Genomic DNA, 23555 nt, shown 5'->3' on the forward strand with positions numbered 1-23555 from the left:
ATTACATAGTGAATTTCAGGTCAGCCTGACGTAGAGTGAGACCCTACCTCCAAAACACAAATGAAAGAGAGAGACAGGGAGGGAAGGAGGGAGGGAGAGAACACATGAGGAGCTAGGGAGATTGCTCAGTTAAAGGCAGTTGCTTGAAAAGCCTAGCATCCCAGGTTCAATTCCTCAGTACCCATCTAAAGACAGATGTACAAAGTGGTGCCTGCATCAGGAGTTTGTTTGCAATGATAAGAGGCCCTGACTTGCCTGTAATCTCTCGTGATCTCTCTTATTTTTATCTTTTGGTTTTTTGAGGTAGGGTCTCACTCTGGTCTCGAACTCATGGCAATCCTCCTACCTCTGCCTCCCAAATGCTGGGATTAAAGGCGTGTGCCACCACGGCCAGCTATCTCTCTTAAATAAAGAAATACTATGTTTTAAAAGCCCACAAGGACATAATTGCTGATCAAATATGACAGGTGGATAAAGATTAAGAATTTCCCGGGCTGGAGAGATGGCTTAGCGGTTAAGCGCTTGCCTGTGAAGCCTAAGGACCCTGGTTCGAGGCTCGGTTCCCCAGGTCCCACATTAGCCAGATGCATAAGGGGGCGCACGCATCTGGAGTTCGTTTGCAGCGGCTGGAAGCCCTGGCACGCCCATTCCCTCTCTCTCCCTCTATCTGTCTTTCTCTCTGTGTCTGTTGCTCTCAAATAAATAAATAATTAAAAAAAAAAAAAAAGAATTTCCCTTTGGGGCTGGAGAGATGGTTCTATGGTTACAGGCTCTTGCTTGCAAAGCCTATTGGCCTGGGGATCAGTACCTCAGCTGCCCATGTAACACCAATGGGCATTTGTTTGCAGCAGCAAGAAATCTTGATATGCACACACACACACACACACACACACATAAATAAGAAAAACAATTAAAAAGTTTTCTTCAGTGAAGAGATAACCTTTACAGTAGTTCTGACATGGAAGGAATCCTACCCTGAACCAGGTCTGATGGTGATCTCATGCCAGATCATTTTGGCTTTGTTACACTATGAGATCATAAAACTTTCAAATGGAACATTTAAGAGTGCCACAGTAAAGCCGACCTACAGCCCCAGCAGGATCACCTTTCAGGGGAGCAGTCCGAGGTCGGCCCTTTGGGGTTTGCTTCCCTTTGCCCTTGCCCAACAAGAGCTCAGCACTGCGGTCCCCATTAGGGCCTAGCTTCCCCATGAGATGCTCCGGAATCCCCTTTAGGCCACTTTTGGCCTGCAGCTGCTCCTCAGAATCACTCATATCTGACAAGTCGCTGTTGGTGCTGGAGTCTGAGTCTTGTCTGCAAGCCAAGCTTCGCTCATCCAGTGAGAACCTTTTCACAGCTTCAAAAGGAGCTTTGTTCTCCTGTGAAAAATCCGCTGGGGAGGACAGAAAGCTGCCCGAGGGCCTGCCAAAGATGTTACTAAAGGTTTTGATGAGGGGATTGTCTTGCTGCCCAGGACCCACAGTTGGCCTCTCTTCTGTGGGACTGGAGGACAGAGTAGGCATCTCAATGGGCTGGGAGAGGCTATTGGTGGGGGAACTGGAACGGCCATTCCCCATGGCAGAGAGGCTTGGGACCCCGGTGGTGAGAGCTGAGCCCAGAACACCAGGCACCAGCTTGGAGGAGTCAGTTGTAATGAAGAGGGTCTTCTTCTTTGCTAACGACACTGAGTCTGCAGAGGGGTGGGACTCGGGCCAGCTGGGCGCTGCCTTGGAGGTGACAGTAGTAGCTGCAGTAGAGCCACCTGATGCCTGAGATGCAAAGCTGCTGAAAGGGCTATGTTCAACTTTTTCCACAAATGCCAGGAAAGGGTTAGAAGGCTCTTCTCGGGATAGTTTAGGGGGCTGTAAAAATAGATTTTCATGAGTCTCTGGGGTGCGGGTATGCAGGAGGCTTCGTGGAAAGGCTGGAGTAAGGGTGGGCATGGACTCTGTAGGCACTTTTCGGTCCACAGAGCTTCCAGCCTTAGGGCCTGGCTTAGTGTCTGCTCCAAGAGTGGATCTGGCTTTACACAGGCCTGAGCTTAGGCTCTCGAGGCTTTGTTTGAATGAGTCCCGACTAGAGGAATCATCTGCCATGCTCTCTGAAACTGTGGGGAAATAATTACTGCTGGGTAAAGTTTGGGACATGCATTGGAAAAACAAGTTTTTGGAGAGATCAGTGTCTTTCTGAGACTCTGGTGTAGAGCTACAGCCAAAAGAGAAGCCCAGAGGTTTGCTCTCTGTGGCCAGAACTCCATTGGACTGGCTCCTTCCACCACCAAAAGTCAATGGTTGTGACAAACTTGAGAGAGATGCTCCAAATCCAGAAGAGGCCAGAATAGAATTTCTTGAATTCTGAAAGGAAGATTAGCTTGAGTTAGCAATACTGGCATGCCAATCTAATGATCTCATTCTTTGCCCTCGCTATCACTCAATCAATTGTTCTTTCCTACAATTTCATGGCTCTTATAGCTGGATTCATCAGCACAGAGATATGGTATCTCATTAGCAAAATGAGCCAGAGATAGGAGAATGCCAGTCATTCTGCCACTCCACAGGTTATTACCCATATAGATGGCAGTGCTGGAAATCTACAGTATTTGGAAAGAATGAGGCTCCATTAAGAAATGGGGGAAAGGGTTCCTGAAGCCAAGAATGACCACATACTCTTAACCTCCCTCCCAACTAATGTGACTACAGGCATGCACCACCGCTCTTGGTTTATGAGGTGCTGGGGAATGAACCCTGTGCATGCTAGACAAGCACTGTACCAACTGAACCACATACTGGGGCCCCACTTACTATTGGTTTAATTTAATAGTAAGACTTGACTTGCATACCATATATTACTAAAAAAAAAAAAAAATTGGGCTGCAGAGATGGCTTAGCAGCTAAGGTGCTTGCCTTCAAAACCTAACAACCCTGAGTCAATTCCCCAATGCCCACGTAAAGCCAGACACAAAAAATGGCACATGCATATGGAGTGTTTTCAGTGGCTAGAAGGCCTGGCATACCCATCCTCCCTGTATTTTTCTGTCTCTACTTACAAATAAACATATTTATATTTTAAATTAAGTAGTGGCCGGGCATGGTGGCACATGCCTTTAATCCCAGCACTTGAGAGGCAGAGGTAGGAGGATCACCGTGGGTTCGAGGCCAGCCTGAGACCCTACCTCTAAAAACAAAACAAAACAAATTAAGTAGTGGGCTGGGAGATGGCTTAGCAGTTAAGGCACTTGCGTGTAAAGCCTGGCTCAAATCCCCAGGACCCACATAAGCCATATGCACAAGGTGGCACATGCATCTGTAGTTCGTTTGCAGTGGCTGCAGGCCTGGTGTGCCCATTCTCTCTCTCATAAATAAATAAATAAATATGTTTAAAAAATTAAGAGTAAAAGATGGTATATCAAACTTTTAAACACTGGAAGTAAAAATTGTTCCACAAGTGGAATATGGAGTTTTCCTTTAGTATGAGAAAAATTTCTGGAACTACATAGTGATAATAGCTTTGTAACATTTCAAAATACTTTATTTATTTGAGAGCGAGAAAGAGGGAAAGAGAGAGAGAAAGAAGGAATGGGTGCACCAGGGCCTACAGCCGCTACAAAGAAACTCCAGACACGTGTCACCTTGTGCATCTGACTAATGTGGGTACTGGGGAATCGAGCCTGGGTCATTTGACTTTGCAGGCAAATGCCTTAACTGCTAAGCCATCTCTCCAGCTTGAGCTTTGTAACATTCTAAATGTGCCAAGTACCACAGAATTTTGTTTTAAAATAGTTACAATGGTAAGTGTTCCTGAGGGTGGCACAGACGAGTAACAATCCAGGAGGCTACTCATGGCTTGTCTACAGTACATGTGCTGTAACTGCCTTAGAACATTGCAGAGTTAGAGAATAACTCATCAAATACACATTGACTTCCAGCCTCTCATGAAGAACAGACTGAAACAGCCCTGAGGTTTTGCTGTTTCCTCACTACCAAGATTTGGCCAGCAGCCTTGATACCTGTATGACTGACTGCAGGGAACTCGTATTAGTAGTACATATTTCACTACGAAATAAATACACACACAAATGAAAAATAATTTGGATGGTTATTCATTTTCCTTCAAGTGATTAAATTCCAAATCCTTTCCTTATAAGAAAGATGTTCATCACTGGGCCTGGCTATCTTTTTTTTTTTTTTTTTTTTTTTTTTTTTTTTGAGGTAGGGTCTCACTGTAGCCCAGGCTGACTTGAAACTCACCCTGTACCTCCAGACTGGCCTCAAATTCACAGTGATCCTCCTACCTCAGTCTCCTGATGCTGAGATTAAAGGTATGTGCCACCACACATGAGGCATTAATTTTAAACATGACTTATATGATCTAAATCCATGTAAGATTCTCACCTGATTCTTTGAGTGATAATGGTCACCTAACAGGAAATACCATGAACAGTGTCAAATGTACAGTTATGACCTTTCTCTTCTGCCTGTTCATCTCCCTCCCTAGCCCTGTACAGTAGGAATTTTAAAGTTCCATTTGAGGCCAGGAGTAGTGGCACACGCCTTTAATCCCAGCACTTGGAAAGCAGAGGTAGGAGGATTGCTGTGAAGCCACCCTGAGACTACACAGTGAATTCCAGGTCAACCCCAAAAAGCAAAAATAAACAAACAAATAAGTAAGTTCCATTTGAGTTTGAGGCCAGCCTGGGACTACAGTGAGACCCTACCCTCCTCCCCCTGAAAAAAAAAACAAAAAACAACAACCCGTAACAAAAAAAAAAAATGCATTTGCTGGAGAAGTCAGAAATGGAAACACTATACATTTTTGTGGTGCTATCTCAAGGTGCTAGGGATTGAACGAGGGCCTCATACACTGCATGCAACTACCTATGAGCTATAACTTCTGTTTTGCTGTATTTGCCACTGCTACACTTGAAACGATTCATTTTAGGGATTTTTTTAAAGGTCTCATGAAGCTTAGGCTGCCCTTGAGCTCATTAGGACTGAATATCTGATCATCCTGCCTCCATCTCCCAAGTACCGAGATTACTGATGCATGACACCACACTCAGTTTTCAACAGGGATTTCAAATAGTTAGTTATAACATGTAATATTTAGCACATAGTAGTTTTCTATATGTAGTTGTTTGTTATTTTCTTTTTATTCTGAGAAAAGGTTGCTATGTTGCCCAGGCTAGATCTGAACTTAGGTTCAGGTGATCCTGCTGCCTCAACTTCCTTAACAGCAAAGTCTACAGGCAAATGCATTTCATATTCTAGACTGAGTTAGCAGCCTGTTGAGTGACAAATGACTAGCATGTGAGCAGGCTTATTAAAAGGATGAACTTAGCTAGCAAAACTTCTATGGTAGTTGGGTAGATGGCTCAGCAGTTAGAGGTGCTTGCTTGCAAAGCCCGTTGACCTGAATTTGATTCCTTAATACCTACATAAAGCCAGAAGCACAGAGTGGTGCATGCATCTGGAGTTCATATGCAGTGGCAAGAGGCCCTGATATAACCATACACATTCTCTTTCCCTGTCTATCTCCCTTTTGCAAGTAAATAAATATTTTTTTAAATCAAAAAAAAAAAAAAATCAGTCAGGTGTGGCAGTACATACTTTAATCCCAACATTTGGGAGGTAGAGGTAGGAGGACCACTGTGAGTTCCAGACCAGCCTGGAACTATAGAGTGAGCTGCAGGTGAGACTGGGCTAGAGTGAGACCCTACCTAGGAAAAAAGAGAAAAGAAAAAAACAAACTTATGGTCATATCAATTAACAGAAAACAGCCTACCTTCAAAGGAAAATATCACAGAAAATGATAAGCAAAAAGCAGGGTAACAGTAGCTAGCACATATATCCTTAATTATAGTGTTCACTATTACAAATATTATAATTAATTAACCTTGCCTCTTATAGGACTGGTGAACACTCAACCATGATGTGAACTGAACAGATAACTGAATTAAGAAGATTCCCCATCAGATCTATTTTAACATCTCAAATTCAAAAAATATATATATTATTATTTGGGGTGGGGGAGAAAGAGGCAGATAGAGAGAAAATGAGAATGGACACACCAGGGCTTTCAGCCACTGCAAACAAAAACTCCAGACGCATGTATCACCATGTGCATCTGGCTAATGTGGGTTCTGGGGAATTAAATGAGGGGCCTTAGGCTTCACAGGCCAAGTGCTTTAAACACTAAGCCATCTCTTCAGCCCTAAAAAAAAATATTTTTATTTTCAAGACATGGACAGAAGAGACACAGAAAAAGAACAGGTACCGTAGGGCTTCCAGCCACTGCACATAAACTCCAGATGAATGAGCCACTGTGCATATGGTTTTATGTGGGTACTGGGGAATGAACTTGGGCCATTCAGCTTTGCAGGCAAGCTCCTTAACTGCTGAGCCATCTCTCCAGCCCATCTACCAGGTTTTTAAAAAAATTTTATTTATCTATTTTATGTATTTGAGACACAGAGAGGGAGAGAGATAGTGAGAATGGGCGGGCCAGGGCCTCCAGCCACTGCAAATGAACTCCAGATGCATGAGCCACCATGTGCATCTGGCTTATGTGGAACCTGGAGAATTGAACCTGGGTCCTTAGGCTTTGCAGGCAAATGCCTTAACCACTGAGCCATCTCTCCAGCACACACCTATCAGTTTTTGATGAGCCCAGTTGTTTAGATATACAAAATTGCCCAATGAGCAGTAAAGGCCTATCCAGAAAAGAGTAATTAAAGAAATTCAACTGTTCATCTTGAAAATCTTCCTTCCTTGGGGCACTTGAGATGATTTTCACTGTGTTAACAACAAAGAAGGATGGAGGAGTGAACCCAAATTTGGCAATTCTGCCTCTGAAGCAACTCACCTCTCCTGAGACCTGCGGCCAGCTGCCTTTCTGTTTTTCTGGCCCAGTCCCTGATGCAAGGCCAGTGTCTGAGATCCTCACGGTGGTTGGGGTGGAGTTGGTGGCAGTGACCACAGCTGCTGAAGCCACTATGCCCTGGCTAGCTTGTTCCAGTGTTTTTCCTGCCTCTTTGTTTTCAACTGCACCTACGTCTGGAACCAAAGGTGACTGACCCGTGGCTGTACAGTATGGAGTAAAAGGTACAGGTGTGTCCCCACCTACAGGCTCATCCTGCACCACCAGAGTCCTGCCGTTTTCTTTGGTGTAAGTGGCAAAGCGAATGTTGCGGTTTATCTGGGGAACAAATGTGGATGGTAGCTGCTTGGCTCTCTGATCCAGCCCTGGCTCTCCGCTGGCATTACCTCCTTTCCAGGGCCCTCGGCTTGCCTCACCTCCATCGTTCCCATTACTGTCTACTTCACCCCTGTCTCCTTTTAATTTCTTTGATGCAGGGTCACACCCAGAGTCCGAAGCACTTTTCCTCCTCCGGCCATCTTTCCCCTCTATGCTCTCTCTCTTCTTCTTTCCTTTGGAAGATTTTACTGCTTTTAACGTACCCCCCTACAAAACAAAATTCAAAAAACATTTATTGTAAGGATCCTTTCATTCTATGAAAACCATAATCCATTAGTGGTTCCCCATCCCTAGAAGCCGAGTTCTGATGGCAATGCTACGAAACCCTTTGTCAGAAGACGCCAATCCTCCTGTGGTTCACTTTGTATACACACATGTTCAAGATCATGGTTACTAGAGGTTAACTTCCTTGGCTAATCTCTCTCACATGAAACCCACTTCTCATGGATATTTTTAAGAATTTCAACAATTTGTGGGATTTCCTTTACAAAAACAAAACAAAACTGCCAGAGTTAGGTTTAGCTTGGGAGTCCATTTGTCCTTTGATGACACAACATGCTTTATAACATACTTATCTCCCCATTTTGGAGAGAAAGAGAAACAGATATTTCAAGTATTGAAATATGGAAACTCCTCTATCTAGAAGTTATATAGAACAACTTATGTACATCTGTGACCAAAGGAAAAGTGAATCTGACAGACACGGGTTTGAATTGCTCATAGATATTATAATAAACACTATAAAAACACGACTTATACCAGATCTTATTTCAGAGTATTATACAGAGGAAAGAGGAAAAAACAAATAATAAGCAACAACAAAAAATGAGCCAGCAAAGCCCAAAAAAGAAAAACCTCCCATTTCTTCTGTCTCCTAATAATTTCAGACAGTCTCATGAAATCTTACTTTGTGCTGTGAGAGAGCAGATAACTACAGATATGTATGAGAAGGGGCAATTCTCATTTTTTCCTGAGAAGCAGGTATTTGCTTTAGGTGCATTCAGAAACATGGGAAGCAGTAATACAATAGTGGCATGTAGCCATCAATAATACTGACTATCTTAATTAATCTATACTTACTGCCCTTAATAAAGAGTCTATGTGTCTTGTTAACTTGGTAGGTAGTATGTCAGTCTCACAAACAGATTTTATGCAGTCATATCTTTATTACAATCATTACAGATGTTATAATATCAACATTTAAAAAATATGTGTATGCTTGTGCAAGTGTGTGCACATGCATGTAGAAACCAGAACAACTTCGTGTGTCCTTCCATAGAAATAATGTCAACCTTTTTTGAGAGAGGGTCTCTCTCACTGCCCTTGAGCTTGCCAGTTAGGCTAGCCAGCCCAGGGATCCACCTGCCCCTGCCTCCCAAGCAATAGATTATAAGTATGTACTGCACTGATATGCCTGGCTCATGCCTGGCTTTTCTTTTCTTTTCTTTTTTTTTTAAGGTAGGGTCTCATTCTAGCCTGGGCTGACCAGGAATTCACTATGTAATCTCAGGCTGGCCTTGAATTACAGTGATCCTCCTACCTCCTACCTGGCTTTTTTACCTAGTTTTGTGAGGATTAAACTCAGATTCCCCCCCCCTTTTTTTCCTTAATATTTTTATTTATTTGCCAAGGAGAGAGAAGGGGAAGAGAAAGGGAGAGGGAGAGAAAGAGAGAGAGAGAGAGAAAGTATGGGCATGCCAGAGCCTCTTACCACTGCACACAATCTCTACATGAATGTACCACTTTGTACACCTGGCTTTATGTGGGCATTGGTAAACTAAATTCAGCCCAGCAGGCTTTATAAACAAGCACTTGTAACATAAATTCTTGTTTGCAAGGCAAGGACTTTACTGAATTATCTCCCTAGCCCCATTAATGTCAACTTTCTACAATTTTAAATTTTATTCTTTCTGCATTTTTTTTGCTGCCATCATTTCTATTTTATCCTATAATTTCATTCTATAACTCTAAAAATTAAAATAAGAAAGCTCAAGATTTACTTTTACTCACACTTCTCATAATATTACTTGAGCTTCCACACAGATAGTCATAGGTAAGAGTAAATAGTAATATACTTATCATGACTAAGTACCTACCATATCTCTGATAATATTATGTAACTTTCCTAAATCTTTTATTCAAGAACTACTTCAGTTGGCTGAATGTTGTTTTCAGGACTGGGGAAATGGGCCAACAGTTAAAGGTGCTTGCCTAAATGCTGTTTTTATTTCTTCCTCATTTTAAAGTTTTCCTTCTTTCGTTTTTGTTTTTGTTTTTTTAGGTAGGGTCTCATCCTAGCTCAGCCTGACCTGGAATTCACTATGTAGTCTCAGGGTGGCATCATGGTGATCCTACTACCTCTGCCTCTCCAGTGCTGGGATTAAAGGTATGTACCACCACACCTGGCTGTTTTTGTGGGTTGTTTGAAGCTGGGTCTCACTCTAGCCCAGGCTGACCTAGAATTCACTATGTAGTCTCAGGGTGACCTGGAACTCAAGGTGACCCTCCTACCTCTACCTCCTGAGTGCTGGGATTAAAGAGGTGTGCCACTACACCCAGCACCATCTAGTTTTCAGTGTGATTTTTTTTTTTTAAACTACAGAAGAATGTTTACTGAAATCCATTTTTTTTCTTGTTTATTCTTTCATACACTTAAAGGTGGTGAGTTGGTTATGCATTTTGAAGATTTATTGTAAAACTCAGCACACTATCAATTATAATTGCAGGTGGGCATGGGAGTGCACACCTTTACTCCCAGCACTCAGGAGGCAAAGTAGAAAACTCTGCAAGTTCAGTGCCAGGCTGACACTACATAGTGAACTCTAACAGCCTAGGGTAGAATGAGACTCTACCCTGAAAAACCAATAAAATAAAATGAAATAAATAATTTATACTCCACTAGCTAAACAAATAATAGTCATGTCATAACAAATCCAAAAAGGGAAGAACATCTGCTGCTAAAACACCAGAAATTCTACTTCTAACTCATCTAGTCAACTTGCAGAGGGTGGTTCATAGCTACCTACATACTTGATTCCCTAAATAACAACTCAATGTATGTCCTACTTATGGTGAGTGACTCAGACACGAGCTGACAGCCTAGGACAAACACTGAGATCAATATAAACTCTCCAGTTATCTTGTTACCTGAACAATACCAGGCATACAATAGGTACTTAATGAATAAATTAATGGAATAAAAACAAAGCCTAATATACTATCAAAGTAATAGGTATGCAGCCATGAAACATAGTCAAGAAGCATATCCTATCATGGTTATATATGTAAAGGGCTATTAAATCTAACTGGTTCTTTCCTTTCCTACTTTGATTTTGTTTCATAAAGAATGACTACAGCCGGGCGTGGTGGCATATGCCTTTAATCCCAGCACTGGGGAGGCAAAGGTAGGAGGATTGCTGTGAGTTCAAAGCCACCCTGAGACGACTGAGTGAATTCCAGGTCAGCCTGGACTAGAGTGAGACCCTAGTCGACACCCCCCCCCCCCAAAAAAAAAACAGGGAAAGACAGAAACATAACAAGAATAACCAAGAAAGCAATGTTTACAATGTTATTAAGATATAATAAGGAACATGAGGACAGTTGTCCTGTTGAAGGAAATTTAAATAGGATTCTCTGATTGGTTCAGGCAGAATTTTGTTTTGTTTTGTTTTTGAGAGAAGACTTCAGGTCACACAGGCTGCCCCCTGAAACTCCTGTTTCTTCTGCTTCTTCCTGCCAAGTACTGGGATTACAGACCTGTATTACCATGGATGGCTGTTCAGACAAATTTTTAAACACATTTTTCTATAATAATTTTGTAAGAAGAATGACCTGGTTCATAATAATTAAAATAATCCATTGTGTGCTGAGAACGGAAGTAGTTACTTCTTTGATTTGATTCTACTTGAGAATAAAAAATTTCAGATGCCCTTGTAGTTCAGACACCTAATATGATTTAAAAAAGAAGAGGATGCAGCTTTACCTTTGCTTCTTGTTACTAGGTAGGTCATGATTGTTGTTATGCTTATCTACTAACTTACCTGAAAGAACATATGAAGAAGCAGGCAATGGATTTTAACAAGGAAATACAGCCATAGTTAAAAGGGTTTGCTCAAAGTAGGTCTCTATCATGAGACTGTATCCCCCTTAACTTCAGAGAAGGCAAAGAGATGTGCAGTGGCCAGAGCTGAACAATCCAAAGGCAACCATGGAAACGATACATATAAGTAATCAACACACAAGGTAATCATTCTCACAAGTCTGCTCGGATTCAGTGAATTATGTCAAGTACTATACCTCACTCTGAGGTGCAGAGTTATCCATCAGCATCACATGAATCAGTCTGGGGTCTACTGACTTGATCTCACCACTCTATGGGAGCAGGACAAGATATGAAAAAAAAAGGGGGGGGGGAAGAAGAGATATTTAACGTCTTGTTTACCAAGATGCAATTATGTATTTTTCTTATCTACGCCCCTGCTGGAATGGAAACTTTATGCAAAGAGTGATCATTACTGTCATTTATTGTTATAACAACAATATCTGAAATAATATCTAGAATTATGCTAAATATCCAAATACTTGTTAAGTTAATGAATTAAAGACTTCTCAGGCTGGAGAAATAGCTTGAGGAGAAATGGAGAAAGGTGCTTGCCTAGGAAATCTAAGGATCAAGGTTTGATTCCCCAGTACCCACATAAGGCAGATGCACAAAGTGGCACATGAGTCTGGAGTTCATTTGCAGTGGATAGAGGCCCGGCATACCCATTCTTCCTCCCACCCTCTCATAAATAAATACATAAATATCTTTAAAGACTCTCCCCTCCCCTCCTCTAATAATAAAAATATTTAGTCAAGCTGGGCGTGGTGCCATACGCCTTTAAGCCTTTAATCCCAACACTCGGGAGGCAGAGGTAGGAGGATCGCGTGAGTTCAAGGCCAACCTGAGAATGCAGAGTGAATTCCAGGTCAGCCTGAGCTAGAGTAAGACCCTACCTTGAAAAACAAAAACCAAAACCAAAACCAAAACCAAAAAAAAGAGAGAAAGAAAAAGAAGTAGGCTGGAAGATGATTCAGTACCCAAGACACTTGCATGATCCAGGTTTGATTTTCCAGTATCTACATAAACCCAAATGCACAAAGTGGTTCATACATCTGGAGATCTTTGCATTGTTTATTTTGTCTGTCTCTCTCGCTCTCTGCTTGCAAAGAATTAAAAAGACTTGATTGAGGGCTGGAGAGATGGCTTAGTGGTTAGGCGTTTGCCCACGAAGCCTAAGGACCCTGGATCGAGGCTCAATTCCCCAGGACCCACGTGAGCCACATGCACAAGGGGGCACATGCATCTGGAGTTCGTTTGCAGTGGCTGGAAGCCTGGTGTGCCCATCCTCTCTCTATATATATATATCTGTCTCTTTCTCTCTCTGTCTGTCAATCTCAAATAAAAAAAAAATTTTTTTAAACATTAAAAAAAAAAAAAAGGACTTGATTGAGCCAGGTGTGGTGGCACACACCTTTAATCCCTGCACTCAGGAGGCTGAGGTAGAAGGATCATTGAGAGTTTAAGGCCACTCTGAGACTACAAAGTGAATTCCAGGTCAGCCTGGGCTACAGCGAGACCCTACCTCAAAACAAAACCAAAACAAACAAACAAAAAAAGCCGGCATGGTGGCACACGCCTTTAATCCCAGCACTCAGGAGGCAGAGGTAGGAGGATCACCATGAATTTGAGGCCACCCTGAGACTACACAGTGAATTCCAGGTCATCCTGAGCTAGAGTGAGACCCTATCTTGAAAAAAACAAAAAACAAAAACAAAACAAAACTTGATTGAGTTCAATACCTAAATGTGTATTTTATAGGTGTTCATTTCAAATGTCTAAACCAATTATTAGGAGTCATTTTACTTTTATCTTCTCACTTAGCAATTACAAAGTAAGGAATGCATTCCACTAAGTAATAAACATGAAAAAATGTTCAAGGATATTAACTGTGACAGTACTGCCACCTAATGGAAATAGTAAGAGTACTGCCAGGCTAGAGGGATAGCTTAGCAGTTAAGAAACTTGCCTGCAAAGCCTACAGACCTAGGTTCAACTCTCCAAGACCCATATGAGCCAGATGCACAAAGTGATGCAAGAATATAAGGTCACACATGTCCACAAGATGGCACACATGTATAGAGTTCAATTTCTGTGGCTGGAGGCCCTAGCACAGAGTCTTTCCCCCAACCCCCATCTCACATTAAAAAATGGTCTGGCTGTTGGGCTTAACTAAAAAAATAAAATTTTTTAAAGCACTGCCAATGATTGTAATGGTTTTCATTTTAAAAATAAATTAGTTGTAAAAATAAAATAAAATGAATTAGTTGACCAGTGCAGTGATATGATCACAGAACTTGGGAGGAGAGGAAAGAGGATCACCATGAGTTCAAGGTCACCCTGAGACTACATAGTGAATTCTAGGTCATTCTGGCCTAGGGAATATGTGCCTGATACTGAAAGCCTACAAGAGGGGTAGTCATGAGCCCTAGGGGTATAACATCTGCTAGTGTCTGGCTAAATGTATATACTATGCTCACCAAACTGCCCAGAATGCACTTCTCTGAATGTTTATACCTATATATTAATTCTTTTCACACTTAAAAAAAAAAAAAAACCTTTTTATTTTTATTTATTTGAGAGACAAAGAGTAAGAGACAAGAGAGAGAGAATGGACGCTCCAGGGCCTCCAGCCACTGCAAACGAACTCCAGACATGTGGGCCACTTTGTGCATCTGGCTTATGTTGGTCCAGGGGAATTGAACCGAGGTCCTTTGGCTTTGTAAGCAAATGCACTAACCGCTAAGCAATGTCTCCAGCCCATATTCACACTTTTGGTTAGAGAACCTTCTCTTTTCAGATGGCAGTCATCTTGGGATGACTCAGAAGTCACCATGGTGCTGAGAAGTGACAGAGGAGTGCTCAGCACTGAAACATCTCTATCACACCTTCTAAGGCTCAAGGTCCATGCAGAAGAAGTAGTGGGAAGAATGTAAAAGCCCAAACAAACAAACAAAAAAAAACATTAGCCGGGCATGGTGGTGCACGCCTTTAATCCCAGCTCAAGGGAGACAGAGGTAGGAGGATCACTATGACTTCAAGGCCACGCTAAGACTACATAGTGAATTCCAGGTCAGCCTGCACTAGAGTGAGACCCTATCTCAAAAACCAAAAAACAAACAAACAAAAATAATGTAAGAGCTGACAGAAAGCTGGAAGAAGCCATTCTACATGTAGTTCAATGGGAGAACCAGTAAAGATACTCAGCAGTGGACACTGCAAGCCTTATAATTGGTCAGCCAGGCCAAATGAGCCAACAGGAGCAATAGTGACACATCTGTCATGGTGGAAACCAATTGCCCTACAACTGGACTGGAGGCCTGCTCCATGGGAGGGAATACATCCCTGATACTGAAAACTTAAAACAGGGGTAGTCATGAGCCCTAGGGGTGTAACAACTGCTGATGTCTGGATAAATGTATATACTATGCTTATCAAACTGCCCAGTAAGCACTTCTCTTAATATTTATACCCTTATATTAACACTACTCTCACTTTGGGTAGAGAATCTTCTCTTTTCAGATGACAGTGACCTTGGGATGATTCAGAAGGTAACATAGTGCTGGAAAGAAGTGACTGGAGTACTGAGCAACATCTTGATCACACCTTCCACGGCTCAGGGTCTAATGCGGAAGAGGTGGCAGAAAGAATATAAGAGCCAAAGGTAGGGTAGGACTCCTTACAACGTGCTCCCTCCAGACATAAAATGGCCTGGATATCCATGACCTCACAGTGCTTGACAATACCTACACCAGACCATCGTAAGAGGAAGAAAAGATCATGACAACAAAATAAAAGAGAGACTGATGGAGATGGGGAGGGGATATGATGGAGAATGGAATTTCAAAGGGAAAAGTGGGGGGTATTACCATGAGATATCTTTTATAATCATGGAAAATGTTAATAAAAATTGAGAAAAAAAATGGTAAAGAAAAGAACATAAGAGCCAAAGGAAGGAAGGGTAGGACTCCTTACAACATGCTCTTCCAGACACAAACTGGCTTGGAGATCCGTGGCCTCACAGTGCCTGACACTAACTACTCAAGACCATCAAAATAGGAGGAAAAGAGGATGACATCAAAATAAAAGGGAGACGGTTTGAGAGAGGGAGGGGATATGATGGAGAGTAGAGTTTCAAAGGGGTAACTGGGGGGAGGGCGGGCATTACCATGAGATATTGTTTACAATCATGGAAGTTGTTAATTAAAACAAAAACCAACCAAATATAGTTATGATATATTCATTTGGTAGAATAGTATACATGTATTTCTTTTAAATTTATGACCTGGAACTCACTGTGTAGTCTCAGGCTGACCTCAAACTCACAAGCAATCTTCCTACCTCTGCCTCCCTAATGCTAGGATCAAAGGTGTGCACCACCACGCCTGGCTGTTTTTTATTTTTCAGATTTAGAGAGACAGAACAGAGAGAAAGAGTATGGGCAAACCAGGGCTTCCTACAACTGCAAACAAACGCCAATGCATGCACCACTTTGTGTATTTGGCTTTAACTGAGGAATCAAACTGAGGCCATCAGGCTTTATAAGTAAGTGCCTTTACCACTGAGCCACTTGTCCAATCTGAACTCTGGTCCTCATGCTTGTATTACAAACAAATTATTTAACCAAAGGAAGAGTAGGACTGTTTAAAATGCACTCTTCCAGACATAAAATGGCCAGGGAATCCATGACCTCACAGTGCCTGGCACTACCTACATAAGACCCTCATAATAGGAGGAAAAGATGATGACATCAAAATGAAAGAGAAGCCAGGTGTGGCGGCGCACGCCTTTAATCCCAGCACTTGGGAGGCAGAGGCAGGAGGATCGTCTCCCAAGTGCTGAGATTAAAGGTGTGCGTGACCATACCCAACTATATTTATTTTTTAAATGTTTTTTTTTAAATATTTTATTTATGGGCTGGAGAGATGGCTTAGCAGTTAAAGCACTTGTCTGCAACGTCAAAGGACCCATGTAAGCTAAATGTACAAGGTGGCACATGTGTCTTGAGTTTGCAGTGTGAACGTTTATTCCATTCTAAATCTAAAGTAAGCCATTAGAGATTTTGGGGGATTTTTTTTTGTATTATGGCTCAGTGAAAAGACCTCTAATTATAGGGATGTTTGAACATCATTATCATTGATTAAAAAATGTGGAGACTTCTGGGCTGGAGAGATGGCTTAGTGGTTAAACACTTGCCAGTGAAGACTAAGAACCCCGGTTTGAGGCTCGACTCCCCAGGACCCACGTTAGCCAGATGCACAAGGGGGCGTATGCATCTGGAGATCGTTTGCAGTGGTTGGAGGCCCTGGCGTGCCCATTCTCTCTCTATCTGCTTCTTTCTCTGTCTGTCATTCTCAAATAAATAAATAAAAATGAACAAGAAAAAAAAAAAAAAAACACCTATAAGACAGGGTTTTGCTATGCAGTCCACACAGTCCTCTCATCCAGATGTTGGACTTATAGGTACTCACAGCCCACCCAGCCTAAAAGTACTTTCAAATATATTATCCAAGTCCAAAAAATGATGCTGTGGGGGCTGTGAGGGTTTACATGTTTACCTATAATTTACAGATGGTAACAGCAAGGTAAAAGTTGCGCAGACTTCCTCAGAATCACGGAATCATCGAGTAAGTAGAGCCAGGGATAGAATCCAAGTCTTCCTACCAATACTGAAGTGCTCACTGTAACCCATCCTTAGAAAGGTGGTGGGTAGACCTTCTGAAGAGTTAAAGCCTCACCTCAGTTATGGATACGTCCATGAGACGGGTGATGGAGTCCTGATGGCTTACAACACCACAAAGCCACCCTTCTTCTCCTTCTGGCTGATAAACTTTGACCCTGTGACCTTGAACACTGTAGGGACCTAAAGGAGAGTTCAGTCAGAATTGAATATTTTTGGCTAAGGTATATTTCATAAAAACCTTAAAGCAAGAAGAAAACCATATGAAATAAAAACTGGGAACTTTCTGTACAGAGCCAAATAAAGAAACAATTTGAGTTTTACCATACTCGCATTTTAAAAATAAAGTACAAATTTTTTTCCAACGAGCTTTGTAAATTATTCATTTCTTTGGAGATTCCTTACAATCTCCCAGACTGTCAATTCTACTTTTTCTCAACCTTACAATTCTGGAATATAGGAAGGGAAAGACAACTTACAAATCAAAAACTACAGGTCGTATGGGAATGTATTAAAACAAACAAACAAACAAACAAAAAAACCCGAGACCAAGCAGGGCATAGTGGCTCATACCTGTGTAATTCTAGCACTCAGGATTACTTTAGAGCTTGAGGTCAGTTTAGGCTACAGAATGCGACCGTATCTTCAAAATCCAAAAGGAGGCTAAGTTATATGTGCTATTAAGTTAAACTGACCATAGAAATAATATAGCACCATTAACATACTGACTTTAAAAAATATTTATTTATTTGAGAGAGAAAGAGGAAGAGGCAGACAGAGAAGACAGAATGGGCATGTCAGGGCCTCCAGCCATTGCAAACAAACTCCAGACACATGTACCACCTTGTGTATGTGGCTTACATGGGTCATCTTTCCAGTTCATTATCTGACATTTTTTAAAGTTATTTATTTATTTGAGAGGGACAGAGAAAGAATGGGCATGCCAGAGCCTCTAGGCACTGCAAATGAACTTCAGACACATGTGCCACCTTGTGCATCTGGCTTATGTGGGTCCTTTGGCTTTGCAGATAAATGCCTTAACTGCTAAGCCATCTCTCCAGACCTCACTATCTGACTTTTGGTGTGGTGGTTTGATTCAGGTGTCCCCCCATAAGCTTAGGTGTTCTGAATGCTAGGTTCCCAGCTTGGCCTAAGAGATGCCTTGCAGTGCTTTAAGTATAGCTTGATGGACTGTTCTGGTCAGTTGAAAGACCTGAATGCAGTAAGAACTATGGACTGTGCAGTTTGGCTTATGAAAGTGAGAAAGAGCTTTGCTTGGACCAGTCTAGAGGCAGTTTGTGTGAGAAGCTTGCTCTTATGCCATGTCCTGAGAAGTTGTGCAGGGTTGCTTTGCATAGAAACTAACTGGTATGAGTAGAGGGATATGGCACAGAATAAAAGAAGTCTTCAGGTGAACTGCTGCCCATTCAGCTGCAATTGAGAGATTACAACCTTTGAGATTGGGCCAGCTGACCTGTACAGGGGAATTAGGAAGGATGTGGACTCTTTTGAAGGGCCTGAGTGCTCAAGGAGTGTCCTCTGCTTCCAATTCTTCTTTATTACCCCCTGGATTAACAAATTAGCACCCTACCTGGTATTGTGGAATATAAGAAATGCAGGAAAGAGAGGGTCACTGAGTTTGCAACATGGTCTTGTGTTTTGGAAATGGCCACAGGCAGTGTGAAGCAGGTTTTCTGGATGCTCGCATGGAGACCTGATGGAGCTGTGAAGATGAACCATGTGTGCAGTGGAACCCCAGTGGAGATGCCAGGAGCACGAGATGGCTGCTAAGGAAAGCTGCCAACCCCGATGAAGTTTTCCAGGATTGTGAGTATCCAAACTGGAGGGGAGGAATTAGAATGCCAGAGACTTGTTGCTGGTTAGAACTGGAGATTTGTGAGCTAGGCGTGGTGGTACACGCCTGTAATCCCAGCACTCCGGAGGCAGAGGTAGAAGGATCACTGTGTCTTTGAGGTCACACTGAGACTGCATAGTGAATTCCAGGTTGGCCTGGGCCAGAGTGAGAACCTACTTTGAAAAACCAAAAAAAAAAAAAAAAAAAGAATTGGAGACTTGTCATTGACTAGATTTGTTGGACTTGTAGCTACAGACTTGATGTTTGCCCTGGTTGTTTTAAATCTTGTATTGCTTGAGCATTTCTTTGCCATGTCCAATGCCATCTTTTGCAGTGTGAATGCTTATTTTGTACTATTATGGTATGGGGGAGATTTTTGGTATTATGGCTCAGTTAAAAGATCTTGGACTATGGGCACGTTTGAACATTATTACTATTAAAAAACTATGGAGACTCCTAAAGTTGTACTGAATGCATTGTATTTTATATCATGTATGGATATCAGTTTATGGGGGGTTCAGTGGTGGAATGTGGTGATTTGATTCAGGTGTCCCCCATAAACTTAGGTATTCTGAATGCTAGGATCCCAGCTGATGGAGATTTGGGAATTAACACCTCCTGAAGGCAGTGTATTGTTGGGGATGAGCTTATGGTGTTATAGCCAGCTTCTCCTTGCCAGTGAATGGCACAATTTCCGTTGCTATTGTTCACCTGATGTTGGCCAGGGGCTCATGTCCACCCTCTGCTCATGCCACTGTTTTCTCCTGCCATCGTGGAGCTTCCCCTTGAGTCTGTAAGCCAAAATAAATCTCTTTTTCCCACAAACTGCTCTTGGTTGGGTGATTTCTACTAGCAATGTGAACCTATCTGCAACAATTGGGTAGAGAATTCAATTTATGAGGTTTCAGGTCTCTCTAATCATAGTAATTCAGCACTTGTCTTGCTAGGAACACAAAGTTTCAAAGATAATACTCGCCAGGTGTGAGAGAGCATGGCTTTAATCCCTACAATCAGGATGCTGAGGTAGGAGGATCAATGTGAGTTCAAGTCCAGCCTGAGACTACATATGAATTTCAGGCCAGCTCAGGCTAGAGTGAGACCCTATCTCAAAAAAAAAAAAAAAAAAAAAAAAAAAAAAAAAAAAAAAAAAAGAAAAGAAAAGAAAAAGAAAAAGAATGAGCTGATAACCTCTTCCATGTAGACCAGCTGAGAGAAAGCTGGAAGAAGCCATTCTGCATGCAGTTCAGTAGAAAAGAGAGAAATCACCAGTGAAGATACTCAACAGTGGATACTGCAAACCTTATATTTTGTCAGCCAGGCCAAATGAGCCAACAGGTGCAATAGTGGCACATCTGTCATGGTGGAAACCAACTGCCCTCTCATTGGACTGGAGGCCCACTCTATGGGACGGAATACATACATCCCTGATACTAAAAACCTAAAACAGGGGTAGTCATGAGTCCTAGGGGTATAACATCAGCTGCTGTCTGGCTAAATATATATATTATGCTCATCAAACTGCCCAGTAAGCACTTCTCTTAATGTTCATACCTATATATTAATGCTACTCTCACTTTTGGTAGATACCTTCTCTTTTCAGATGGCAGTGACCTTTGGATGACTCAGAAGGCATCATGGTGCCAGAAAGAAGTGACAGGAGTGCTCAGCACTGCAATATCTCTATCACACCTTCCAAGGCTCAGGGTCTATTGCAGAAGAGGTGTCGGAATGAATGTAAGAGCCAAAGGATAATACTCCTTACAACGTGCTCCTCCCAGACACAAAATGGCCTGGATATCAAGACCTCACAGTGCCTGACACTATCTACACAAGACCATCATAACAGGAAGAAAAGATCACCACATCAAAATAAAAGAGAGACTGATTGAGAGGAGGAAGGGATATGATGGAGAATGGAGTTTCAAAGGGGAAAGTGGAGGGAGGCCTTCTTGGGATATTTTTTATAATCATAATTTTTTTTAATAAAAAAAAGAAAGTAACTTCCCACACACAAAAAAAGAAAGAAAACAAAGAAAAGAAAAGAGAAAAGAAAGAATAGTACTCAAACCAGGAGTGATGACACACACTTTTAATCCCAGCACTCGGGAGGCAGACATAGGAGGATCACTGTGAGTTCAAGGCCACCCTGAGACTACATAGTGATTTTCAGTTCAGCCTGAACTAAAGTGAGACCCTACCTCGAAAAACCAAAAAACAAACAAAAAAATCCACACAAAAAGAGATAGTACTCTACCACCATGTAATGTTATACTGCAATTTTGCAATTTCAGCTGCCCCACCAAGTTTATCTCTCCTACATAACACCATACATTTGAAGTTATATATAGCTAAACAATTACTGTTTAATTGTTCTCTCTTAGAGTTATAAGCCCCCCCCTTTTTTTTGTTTTTTCGAGGTAGGGTCCCACTGTGGTTCAGGCTGATCTGGAATCACCTATAGTCTCAGGGTGGCCTCGACCTCATGGCAATCCTAGCTCTGCCTCCTGAGTGCTGGGATTAAAGGCATATGCCACCACGCCCGGCTAAGCTTCCTTAGTTTTTATATTCATACATCTATTCTTTATTTTCTTCATGCAACTTTCTTCTCTACCTTTCTTTTCTTTTCCTTCCTTCCTTCCTTCCTTTCTTTCTTTCTTTCTCTCCACTCTCTGTCTCTCTCTACCCCACCCCCTTCTTTCTTTTCTGGAAGGGCTTAACTCTAGCCCAAGCTGACTTGAAACTCACTCTATATAGCTCCAGGCTGGTGTCAAACTTAAGGCACTTTTTCTATTTCAACCTAAGTGCTGGAATTAAAGGCATGTGTCACCATGCCCAGCATCTTTCTTTTCTTTTCTTATCCAGTCTGGCCTTGAACTCATAAGTGATCCTTCTACCTTAGCCTCCCATGCTGGGATTAAAAGCATAAATCACAGCTGGGCTTGGTGGCATGCCTTTGAATCCTAGCACTTGGGAGGCAGAAATAGGAAGGTCTCCATGAGTATGATACCATCCTGAGACTATAGTGAATTCTAGGTTAACCTGGGCTAGAGTGAGCTCCTACCTCCAAAAAAAAAAGAAAAAGAAAAAGGGGAGGGGTAAAAGAATGTATATAATGTGACATTCTATCACCAAACACTTCAACACTGACTCTGACCATTTGCTTGATTGAGGGTTGAAGGACAGAAGACTATCTGTTCTTACCTCGGCTGAATATCTCTTGGAGCTTTTGGTCACTGATCAAGGCATTAACTGTTTCTCTCAATGCAGCATGTTCTAAAAGAATCTGGTTATGTGTATCTGTTCCCATCTGGTAAAGAGAAAAGGACATACTTTATAATTGGATGGTTGTAGCATTTAAGTAGACGAGAAAAATCATATACAAAAGAGCTCAATATCAACAATTATCAAAAAAAGCTCACAGAGGGCTGGAGAGATGGCTTAGTGGTTCAGCATTTGCCTGTGAAGCCTAAGGACCCCGGTTTGAGGCTCGATTCCCCAGGACCCACGTTAGCCAGATGCACAAGGGGGCACACGCATCTGGAGTTAGTTTGCAGTGGCTGGAGGCCCTGGCGCGCCCATTCCCTCTCTCTATCTATCTGCCTCTTTCTCTCTGTCTGTGGCTCTCAAATAAATAAATAACAAAATGAAAAAAAAAAAAAAAAAAGCTCACAGAGAAGCCAGGTGTGGTAGAGCACACCTTTGATCCTAGCACTAGGGTGGCAGAGGTAGGAGGATCACCGTGAGGCCACCCTGAGACTATATAGTGAATTGCAGGTCAGCCTGGACTAGAGTGAGACCCTACCTTGAAAAACAAAAATAACAACAAAAAAACTTAATAGATGCTAGGCTGAATGAGTAAGGTTTAGAAAAGCATCCTATACCTTTCCTTCTTCCCTTCCTCATTCTTTTTCCTCCCTTCTTTCCTTTGTCTCAAGTGTGATGTCCTTGAGACAGTGTCCTTCCCTCATCCCAGAGCTACACTCCACCACACCCCACTCTCTGTGTTGATATGCATAGCCACACCCAGCTTTTTTGACATGGCTATTAGTGATTTATTTTCCTCTTAAAGATCCAGCAGCAGGTAGAATGGAAGATACTGCCCATCCTTGCCCCTTGGGCAACCAACACATTATACTCCTTCAAGGCCTTCTTGGTCTGGAGAACCTGCACATTAATGCCTTATTTCTTGAGATACTCCACACTGGATGGAGGAACCTTCACTGTCCCCCCACTCCTCCAATCACAAGGGCCTATTTACCCTTCTCAGTAACTTCCTATATGTCTGTAGGCTGCACACCAGGAGAATGCTCCCTTCCTGTTTCTCTCCAATCCCAAACTCCTGCCTCCTGACCACACTTCGTAATCCCAGTGTGCTGTGGTGAAGCCTTGCACTTTCATTTGCCCCCAAGAGAGGGGAGCAATTTCAGGGGAAGCCATAGGAACTAAACGGAAATACAGCGCTTCAGTTCCTGCAGCCAGCTCAGCTTGGTGCTCAGGCTGCAGGCGTGGCACTCTGGGCAGCTCCCAGGCCACATCCAGCTTTTTACATGGGGCGCTAAACTCCAAGGTCTCTGGGTCAGACTGCCCAAAAGGCCATCACGGTTAAGGGGCAAGCGCTCATAACCACTGAGCAATCTCCCTAGCCCCCCATATGTTATATCTTTCTA

General features: G+C 42.3%; 1 protein-coding gene and 1 pseudogene across 3 annotated transcripts in view; both read right to left on the reverse strand.

Moving 5' to 3' along the window:
- Positions 1-23555, reverse strand: part of Kdm3b (lysine demethylase 3B) — a 103799-nt gene that overhangs the window by 47431 nt on the left and 32813 nt on the right. For 2 of the 3 annotated variants that reach the window (XM_045132367.1, XM_045132366.1), the window contains exons 4-8: positions 22090-22195; positions 17092-17216; positions 11551-11625; positions 6862-7461; positions 1106-2354 (exon numbers count right to left, since the gene is read on the reverse strand). In XM_045132367.1, the coding sequence (XP_044988302.1) occupies positions 1106-2354; positions 6862-7461; positions 11551-11625; positions 17092-17216; positions 22090-22195 (2155 nt within the window). The remainder of the gene's footprint in view (positions 1-1105; positions 2355-6861; positions 7462-11550; positions 11626-17091; positions 17217-22089; positions 22196-23555) is intronic. The other variant, XM_045132368.1, reaches the window with a different exon arrangement.
- LOC105943645 lies at positions 22933-23325 on the reverse strand (annotated as a pseudogene).

This window comes from Jaculus jaculus, chromosome 13 (genome assembly GCF_020740685.1).
Source record: "Jaculus jaculus isolate mJacJac1 chromosome 13, mJacJac1.mat.Y.cur, whole genome shotgun sequence".
In the NCBI taxonomy this organism is placed as follows: Eukaryota; Metazoa; Chordata; class Mammalia; order Rodentia; family Dipodidae; genus Jaculus; species Jaculus jaculus.